Raw genomic sequence first — 10708 nt, forward strand, 5'->3', positions numbered from 1 at the left:
CTAGGCAGGTGGGGAACTTTGGCTTCCTCTGTCACTAAAGCAAGCAAGCCTCATGTTAGTTTCCAGCTGCCTGGCTGCCGGCCGCCATCTTGGCTGTCAATTAATTTGCATATCTTGCTGATTAGCCAATGGGAAGGGTAGCGGTCATACGCCAATTACCATGTTTCTGTTTTATTAGATAGGATGTGTTGCTGTTATGCCAGTTTCTTTCTCTCTTTTTAAAATCACTTGTCAGTAAATGAATTGAATTTTCTTAGAATAATTATGGTAAGATGATTCTGTGGTTTGGGAAGACCTGGGAGGAGTTTTAGTTTTGCTTGTTTTTTTACAATGCAAAGATTTCTTTTTTCCCACTACTATACAGTATTTTTGCAAATAAGCTAGTTGTGTTAATTTTTTGGATATGAAATCTAGAAATTCTATTTGCCTCTTAATTCCAATGAAAATGACAATATTGAGTTTTCATTGTTGGTGGTTTTGTTTGTTCATTCATTTTTCCTTTAAATTATTTCCAGGAGAAAGAGAAGAAAATACTTAGCCATGCTGGAACCAGAAATCTTGTCTTACTTTGATACTGACTGTAACAATTTTTTTTCCACTTGCAGTTATAAAAAGTTGATGTCTCTGAAAAGAACTGATACTGATATAAGACCAAAGATCAATTTAAAATTTAGCACAAAAGGTATTATTTTATTTTTATATGCCTTCTATTGAAAGTGTGTTAAAATTTTTTACTTACTCTGTACACAGTATCATGCCCTTAACAACCATGTGTATCATGCCATTAACAGCCATGTGTTTGTCATTCATTGGCAAGCATTTACACTAGCAAGCATTACTTGATATAGGTTAGAATTTATGGACAGAAAGATCAGCAGTTGTATGGGTCTCACAGTACCTTGGTATTCTATAGAGAGCTTCGCTAATCTTGTGCATAGCTGTGACTTCACAATGACATTGGGCTTCAGCAGATTCTCTACCAATCCTCCCTTGTTGCATTCCCTTTAAACAGAGCAAATGGAAGGAATGAACATTTTGGATTCAAGACCAAGTAGTCTAAACTCAGTTACTAGCTGTTTAGGAATATGTGCTAGGAAATGCCAGCTACTCAGCACATGGAAACCTTAGGGTCCTGGTCCCATAGAAGAATAGTCTGGTGGCATTCCTTCTTGCTAGGGGGAATGGTTGTCCCTGATCCCAGCCTTATTTGGCAAACCACAGAAATCTCCCTGGGTCATTTGCTTTGTAACCTTGCTTGCCTTCACAGTGTATGTCAAGTATATCAAGCAAGAGTATTCATTTAAAATTCTCTGAAACACAGGATAAAATAATAAAGCTGCATTTTATGATAAATATAATTTTACATTAATACAACAAAAATACCATCATTTACAACATTCTTACTACTTTCTAATTCATCTCAGTTTATTTTCTTCATTGGAAGTGCTGTCAAACCAGAAAAATACTGAACAGTTCAGTCTCATGCCCTACTCCATTTCATTGATGAAATACCCATTTAATCATTACTCTTTTTTTAGAACATGAGATTTATTACATAAGTGTCTCAGACTTTAATAGCTATTTACATCATCTGGTGATTTTGTTAAAATGTTAGGTAGCCAGTTCAGTTGCCCTGGGATGCGGCCTAAGAGTTTGCTTTACTAACAGACTCCCATATGGATGCTGATGCTGCTGGTCCATGGTCTACACTTTGTGTAACAAGGCATTGTATCACTTTAAATTTTTTGATATAGTTCTGTGTTGTGGAGCCAGTAGCCATATGTGGCTACTTGAATTTAAGTTAATTAAAATTAGATAAAATTTTAAAATCAGTTTCTTCGTCAGACAAGCAGCATTTTCAGTGTTCAGTGGCTAGTGGACAGTGCAAATCTAAAACATTTTCATAAGTTCTCTTGGGCAGTGCTGATTAAGATAAAATATAATTGCCTGAGTAAAGTATAATTAAACACTTGCAGTCATCATTCTTGACAATCTTCAGAATACTTTTATGCTATTTGGTTGCCAAAGTTTTTATTTGCTTGAACAAAACGCTGAGTTGTTGAAAGGCTTCTGTGGTGATCATTTTTTGTGATTACTTTTGCTTGGGAATATAATATTTTTGTTTGAATTTCTGACAGCTAGACAGATAGCAGCATGCATATTGAGTACTGGCTACGGCAAAGCACTGTACTTTACTTCATTCTTTTGTGCTAGCCTCTGTCCTATAGGAAGGAGCTAATAAGATGTAATACAGAAGACCACATAGGAAAATAGCATTAATGTGGAATGTTTTGACTTCTCAAAATTCATTTTCAGATGAAATGCCTATCTTCAAACTTGATTATAATTATTTCTATCATCTGCTTCATATAATTATTATTTCTGGTACTGACATTGTCCGGAAAATATTTGATGAGGCTCTGCCACCCCCTCTTTTGAAAAAAGAGCTCCTTATTCACAAGAAACTGCTGGAACCCTACTACAAACATCTTTGGACTAATCACCCTTTGGGTGGAGCATGGCATCTGCTTTATCCCCCAAAGAAGAAGCTACCACAGTCCAAACAATTTGACTTATACCTCCTATTAGCTCTCATAAAACATTTGCATGTATTCCCTGCACCTAAAAATGGCTGGAATATGGAACCACCATCTTCTGATCGCTCTAAGTCTGCAGACATCCTGAGGCTGTGCAAATACAGGGATCTCCTCCTTAGTGAGATTTTGATGAATGGTCTCACTGAGTCACAATTCAATTCAATTTGGGAAAAAGTTTCTGATACTCTTCTGCGCCTTGGAATGAAGCAAGAGGATATTGACAAAGTGAAGGAGAATCCCATTGAGAATATCTCCCTTGATTACCATCAGCTGTCCATCTACCTAGGTATACCAGTACCAGATATCATCCAGAGGATGTTATCCTGCTATCAACAAGGTACAAAATAATTACTTACTTCAGCCAGTAAACCTTCATTTAGTGTCTGCTATGTGTCAGACACAGTGCTAAGGGCAGGAGATTCAGTGAACTCACACTCTTGAGAGAATAGACTCTTCAAGAAGCTAATAGAAATTATAGTGCTAGAGATGATCCAGAATACTTTGGAAAATCTTGCTTAAGAGAGTCCAAAAGAACTTTCTGGAGAATAGAATATTTAAGGAATTCCCACATCACATGTAAATGTTAGCCAAGTGAAGAAGATGGAGAAGAATGTTTCAGAAGGAATCAAGAACAAAGGTATAGAAACATATGCAGGGAACTAAAAGTTTGGTCTTAAAGTAGAGGAGCATTCGTAGAGAGAATACATTCAAGAGGATTTCTCTTACCATGTTGAGGGGTTTGTATTATCAGGAAGGAATTGCTGAAGATTTTTAAGTAGAAGAGTTTTATTCTACAAAATTAAGGATGCCTAAAACCATGAAATACTGGTACTGTGTGTTTCAAAGTTACCCTTTTAGACGTCATGAGTGTGTGTTTCTCCTCCTTTTCAGCAAATTCTTGATGTTTATGTAGTTGGCACCTACCTAGTGGCCATGGGTAATTAAAAAAAGATAACATTTATGCAAGTATCAATGGTAAGTAGGGCCATTCCCAGGCACTATGTTGATATGGAAAAGACTTCAGACCTCTCTCACATATCAAGATAGCCTCTCAGTTTCAACAAGTGGAGTTCAAGGCATGTCAGCATCACTGAAACCCTTGTTCTGTTCTAAATTACTTCTCCTGACCCCAAGTTATTAGTCATACTACCTAGTGAGCAAATAATTGATAACTACACTGATGCTATTTAAATGTACAACTTCCAAAGTTTCTAATAATTGCTGAATAGGTCCAGATTTGTTTCAGAGAAGATTGCTAGGTCCCTATCCCATTCCTTTAAGGCTCTGGGATACCCTTGTGTTTTCTACTTAACCTTAAGAGCTTGCTTTGAGCATAAAAGAAGAGAATGCCAAGGTTTTTTTAAGAAAGTTAGGCAAGGACTCTTGACTTAAAAATTACAGGCTTTTAAAATATACATTTACTCTGTTAAGATTTTAAACAACAAAAACTCGTGAGAATAAAGGCAATATCTGAGAAAGTACTTTGAGCACTAAATAAATTCAAGGCATTTCAAGAATTCTCAGGTAGTCTGAAGAACTTATTGGTCAAGTCCCTTTAATAGAGACTTTCCTAGCATCTTATATAACTCTTTCCTAGTAGTTGTTATAGTAACAGTTGCAGTTTTCATTTGTGTATCTGATTATTTGATTAATATCCTTTGCCCACACTAAACTTCTATGAAGGTGTCTTTTTTTTATGTACTATTCAATATCTAGAGCCTGATATAATATTAACTAGAGGCCTGGTGCACGAAATTTTGTGCACTGGGACTGGGTGGGGGCGTCTCTCAGCCTGGCCTGTGCCCTCTCACAGTCCGGGATCCCTCTCGCAGTCCGGGACCTCTCACTCCTTACTGCCTGCCTGCAGCGGAGGCGGGAGAGGCTCCTGCCACCACTGCTACACTCTCCAGCCATGAGCCTGACTTATGGCTGAGCGGCGCTCCCCCTGTGGGAATGCACTGACCACTAGGGGACAGCTCCTGTGTTGAGTGTCTGCCCCTTGGTGGTCAGTGCATGTCATAGCGACTGGTCGTTCTACCTTTCGGTCGGTTTGCATTTTAGGGTTTTATTATATAGGCTGTGCAAGGAGACTAGAGTGCTGGTCAGGATAATTAATATTGCTAAAAAGGCTCAAACTTTCCATGGAAGTTTGACTTCATGACTTTAGACTTTATATATTATAACAATTTGCTGCTTGGTTTAAAGTGCTTATAATCTAGGCATTATGTATCAAGAACTGTCAAAAATTTTGTTTACTTCTTTTCCTAATCATGGGTTTATAACTTTTATGTTATAATCTAAAGGTCATGCCTTGTTTTAAACTAGATTCATGAGTGAAGCTGATTATTTTTACAGTTAGTTATAAAATAACATGGTGCAGTATAAAAATCTGTTTTTTCTTAGTCCCAGTCATATATTTTTTGGTTGCATTTACAATTATACATCTAAATGTTTTCTTTATCATAGGACTTGCTCTACAGTCAATAACCGGCAGTCAACGTAAGTGTGTTATAAACAAAATGCTTAAGTGACTTTTCAATTTGGGAAAGTTAAGGGATCATCATAAGGGTCTTACTTGGTCAGATAAACTATATGACCAACCGTCATTGTTATAGCCTTGGAAAATCATGTATTCAAATTACTACTGGTCAGCTGAATCTAGTTTGAGCCTTTTTACTCTGCTTTGGTCTTAGTGGTAGTGCCGCAAGGTTTACCCAAGCATAGTATTTTAACTTTTTGATACACAGGACACTTCAACAGGCAAACATGCATAACTGCTTGCTCTACTTGTTCATACGTGCTACTTTTCAGCTTATGTAGCTTTTATCTTTTTTGCTGGATAGTGAGTTGTTAATTTTTAAATTTTCATTTTTTTTGTGCTTTTTTCTTTTAATATAAAGTATCTTCGCATTTGGGTTCAGGCTAGTATATGTACCTATTATGTGGTCATTGATAAATAGGCATTTTATTTTCATCTAGTAATTCAACAAAGTAAGATGTCTTCTATTTCTACTTCTGGAGTGGTGTTTTGGAGGTATATATTTATAATAATGATAGAAGCTAAAATTGTATGCATTCAAATATTGAGTGTTTTGTCTTTAATATTTAGATGTTGACATAGAAGAATTACAAAATGAGGAAGAAGAACTAAGTCCACTTCTCATGGAGTATAATATAAATGTGAAATCAAACCCTGAGATACAGTTAGCAGAAATGAATAAAGATGGTGCATCAATACCTAGTGAATCTTCAACAGAATCTATTAAAGATCTCCAGGAAGTATAAGCTCTTATTAATATTTGAATAAGAAGAACTTTATAATCAGAGCCTTTAGTTTGTTGCATGTGCTATATTTGAAGAGTCCAAGACACTCTTAGTTTATATTTAATAATGTTTGCACAAAACTTAAAATGTAATGGTATTTTCTCTAGTACTTTATTCCATAATATTTCGTGCCTTAACCATTCATTTCACCAACATTTATTGGACATTTATTATGTGGCAGGCATTATGCTAGACTTGTGAACATGTTTCTTTATTCTGATTGATAGGAGTGGATGTGAGAGGTTAATAGAGAGTAGAGGAAAGCATCATGAGGAATAGAAGGAGAGAGAATGGAGGAAAAATGGATATTTCAACACTATTTGCACAGAGGTAGATTTAAAATCATCCAGGTTGGAATTCTGTATTTCTTTATAGATAAGTGGCAACAGTTTTTATATAGTCACTAAATTCTTCTTAGGCTTAATTTTTCATCTTATGGACCTGAATTTTTGACTTCTTAAAAGTGCCTTCCTCCTTCATTACTCATGCATGCATGTGTGGAAGTGAGGACTTGTGAGCTTTATTCAGTGGCCTACTCACTGACGTTGTTTGTTGTTCAATTATGCATCAGTGCTTTTATTTTAAGAGCAGAAAACTGTGGTGAAAATGAAAAATTTCCATAGAATCTAGAAAGAATATATGACCTATAATGTAAGAAGATAAAAGATTTCAGCATTTAGAGGAAATTTATTTTTCAAAAAAACTCATTGTGCAGTTTGATTTCATATTAAATAAATAATTTATTTCTTACCTATCAGGTTAAGAGTAAACCAATGAAAAAGAAAAAGACTAAAAGTAAAAAGGTAAGAGACTATATTAGTATTATAATAGAGGGATGTCAAATTATGAACAACTTGTATAATATATGGACTCACTGTTAGAACTTATATAATTATTCTAAGTAGACATATAGTACAAATGACTTAAATTGTCAGTAGCTTATTGAATATATGATTATAAAAAAGTCTATCTGTGTTAGATCCTGAATGACTTAAACTTAGAGTGTGCCTATTTTACTTCCCTAAATCATAATTTAACATTTAAATATAAATTAAAGGAATGAGAAATTCCTTTAATTTCTTCATACCACTCTCATTTTTAAAATGTCTGCTTAGTGTTTTAAAAATGGCTTTTCATCATATTTCTACTGATATGTTCAGAAGCATTTTTTAAAACCTTAGAAAATCTTGATTTCTTTTTGTGTTTAGTAATCTGCCAACAGTGCAGTAATGTGCTAAAATGGTACAGATGTAATAAAACTTCGTTCATGCCTTTTCTTTGTTTTAGCCAGTTGAAAAATGAACAGGTTACTATCGCACAGTTTTAGAAAGAAGTTTTTTTAATTGCTTGTAAAATTACAAGGGAAAGCCAAGAGTCATTTTGGGGGAATTTTTTAAAAAATTCATACTTTATTTTCAAATTAAAGTTAAATAGGGAATAAATACACCTGAAAATAAATGTAAACACCATTTAAAAATTTATACTGTAGTAATATTTTAAATGTCTTTATATATGTCAGCATCTATCTAGGAATTCCTGTGGGGTTTTTTGTTTGTTTGTTTTTTAACATCCTAAGTTTTTTTTGTGTGTGTGTGTGTGTGTGGATATTTTTGCATAAGATAATTTTATTAAGATACATTTTGGACATTAGAAGAGCGATCTTAAATATTTTATCTAAATTTTATGGGACCTAAAAATGCTGAAATTTTGGCATATCATCATTTGATATATAAAAGTCCTACTTATATACTCAATTGCTTTTATTTTAAGTGCAAAGAATTGTCTACTTGTAGTATAAGCAAACACTCATAAAAATTAAGTCAGTCCAATTCTCTAATCATGAATTTTCCTCATGAAAAACTCTAGCATATAGAAATTTGCTTGTGTTAACAGAGTGATGACAAAGCCCCTATGTGAAATTGTGTCTTTTGTTAATTATTTGTTTTACAACATTTCTACCTAGTGATAGTTCAAGTCCTAAAACTAAGGTGATAACAAAATAAAATAAGTGAAGCAAATGGAGGGTACAGTATAGATAACTTCTAACTAGTATGTACAGAGACGTTGTAGCTACTTTTTATACTCCTTTTCTTCAGTTAGAAATTTAGTATTTAGTTTTTAATATGTTCAAATTTTAAATATCTTTTTGGGCTTAATTTGAGTGTTATTTACTTATATATTATCCTTCCATGAAGAGTATTAGTTACTCTTATTCTTGATCTTACTCCCACCCCCACCAAAGGAGTTGAGGGTTAAGAATAGAAAAGAAAGGTAAAGAAGATGGCAGAAGAATAGAAGGCTTTGTGATGAAGTTTCGAGATAAAAGAAACATGGCAAGAAACACAGTAAACTGAGGCTTTCAAATTGAATGTCCTATCTAAAGAAGGGAAGGACATGCATTAGAATAAAGTTAATATACTATATAGAGCTAATAAACTACAACTAGGTATGTTCATTATGAACAACCAAAAGTCTTTTCACCTCAGTTATTCAGGTACACTGGAGCCAAAGGTGTTCATAATTCTTTTTTTTTTGTTATTTTGTTTTATTTTGTTATTCCTCAACCGAGGATATTTTTTCCATTGATTTTAGAGAGAGTGGAAAGGAGAGTGAGAGGGGGAGAGGAGAGAGAGAGAAACATTGATGTGAAAGAGCCACATCAATTTATTGCCTCCCACATGTGCCCCAACGGGGACAGAGAACCTGCCATTCAGGAACATGCCCTTGACCAGAATCGATCCCGTGACCTTTGGGTTTGCAGACTGATGTTCTAATCACTGAGCCACACCGGCCAGGGCCCATAATTCTTAATTGTAGAATCAAACTGCCACTGGACATTGATCAGACACTGAAATGCAAAAACCCTCTTGGTATACAGCCAGAAAAACCAAACAGATTTGTAAGTACATTATGGAATCTCTAGGTAAAGAGACTGAAGTTTCTTGTAAACAAGAGGTTGTAGGAATCAATACTGTAACTTATGTAAGAGTAATTAATACTCTTAAAGGTAATACGTGAGTAGTTATACTTAATTTAACATGTGTTAAGTATCATCAATACTTATTTAGTATGTTGCTTTCATAGTTGAACATACGATTGAGGGCTTTTTTACATGTCCTCCCAATTGTGATTTTCCTAATATTTCTTTTTTCAAGATCTTTTAATATATAAATCTGCTTTTTTTACATGTTGATTTTCAAGAATTCTTGTATTTAGTATAAAATATTCTAAATGAGAATTCAGTTTACCCTTTCCCAAGATATAAACTCAAACCCAATACTTAACTTCCAATATCTGAATCAATGATTTTCATGTGTGTTTCATTACTTAGTAGTAGATTACAAAATCAATTTAGTGGGTCACAACTACCATTTTTAAAAAGGAAATAGAATAAGTAGGAATAAAAAAGTTTCCAGAGTTCATCATCTGTTGTTTTAGTCAGGTTAGACTGCTATAATAAGCTTTGATAGACTGGGTGGCTTAAAAATTTGTTTCTCACAGTGCTGGAGTCCAAGACCAAGGGTCCAGCAGATTTGGTGTCTGGTGAGGGAACCTCTTCTTAGTTTGCAGACAGCTATCTTCTTCTGTGAACACATGGCAGAGAGAAAAAAAGAGTAGCTCTCTGATCTCTTTTCATAAGTGTACTAATTCCATTCTGAGGACTCCACAACATCATTTTAACCTAATTACCTCCCAATGGGCCTACCTCCAGTTATAATCTCATTGGGGGTTAGCGTTTCAATGGATGAATTTGGGGAGGGAATACAAATATGCAGTTCATAACACACATAATATGGATGAGGTTTACTTCATGGAACTTATATTTGTTTTTTAATTATGTGTAAGGACACTTAAATAAGTGCATTTACATCATTAGGTAAAATATATTTCTTAGAATGGTTGTGGTAAAAAAAGTTTTGAGAAATACTGACTTAAATGTAGCCAGATCACTCTTCTGTATTGAATAGTTGATATAAATTACTAATTCTTGATGCTGTTTTTCAGAATAAGGAATCAAAAGAAGAACAAGTGTAAGTATTAGTTTATTTAATTTTTAAATGTTTCTTAGTAATTTCAAAATGTGCTTTGCCAGTATGACACAGCCTTGCCTTGGGAAGTGTTCTCAGTAAGAGAAGAAAGGACAGTTCCTTAATAAGTTGTCACCATTTACAGAAAGTGAAAAAAATCAACATCATTTACTTTGGTAGAATAGAATCTCTTGTCATTTTTCTATGAGGCTACTCAGGAGTCATCCATTACTAACAGCTTGACTTGAGAACTAATTTCGGTCCAGCATAAAATCTTTTTTTATTATTATTAAATATATTTTATTGATTTTTTACAGAGCGGAAGGGAGAGGAATAGAGAGTTAGAAACATCGATGAGAGAGAAACATCGACCAGCTGCCTCCTGCACACCCCCTACTGGAGATGTGCCCGCAACCAAGGTACATGCCCTTGACAGGAATCGAACCTGGGACCTTTCAGTCTGCAGGCCGACGCTCTATCCACTGAGCCAAACTGGTTAGGGCCAGCATAAAATCTTTTAAAATATAGTCTAGATTTGCTAACCACAACCCAAGACTTTACTAAATAAGATTTATCTACACTAATAAAAGAGAAACATGGTAATTGGCGTACGACCGCTACCCTTCCCATTGGCTAATCCCCCTGTCACTCACAGAGTAGGGCCGAGATATGCAAATTAACTGGCAGCCAAGATGGCGGCCGGCAGCCAGGCAGCTGATGCGAACAGGGAGGCTTGCTTGCTTCAGTGATGGAGGACTC

The 10708-nt window shown here is 34.8% G+C and overlaps 1 protein-coding gene across 3 annotated transcripts in view; it reads left to right on the plus strand.

Moving 5' to 3' along the window:
• The window catches only part of DZIP3 (DAZ interacting zinc finger protein 3), a 139335-nt gene that overhangs the window by 69522 nt on the left and 59105 nt on the right, over window positions 1-10708 (plus strand). For all 3 annotated transcript variants that reach the window (XM_015561230.1, XM_015561228.1, XM_015561229.1), the window contains 6 exons: window positions 606-682; window positions 2317-2934; window positions 5064-5096; window positions 5707-5876; window positions 6680-6724; window positions 9927-9952. In XM_015561230.1, coding sequence (XP_015416716.1) covers window positions 606-682; window positions 2317-2934; window positions 5064-5096; window positions 5707-5876; window positions 6680-6724; window positions 9927-9952 — 969 coding nt within the window. The remainder of the gene's footprint in view (window positions 1-605; window positions 683-2316; window positions 2935-5063; window positions 5097-5706; window positions 5877-6679; window positions 6725-9926; window positions 9953-10708) is intronic.

The sequence above is a fragment of the Myotis davidii genome, unplaced genomic scaffold (assembly GCF_000327345.1).
Source record: "Myotis davidii unplaced genomic scaffold, ASM32734v1 scaffold16, whole genome shotgun sequence".
NCBI classification, from domain to species: Eukaryota; Metazoa; Chordata; class Mammalia; order Chiroptera; family Vespertilionidae; genus Myotis; species Myotis davidii.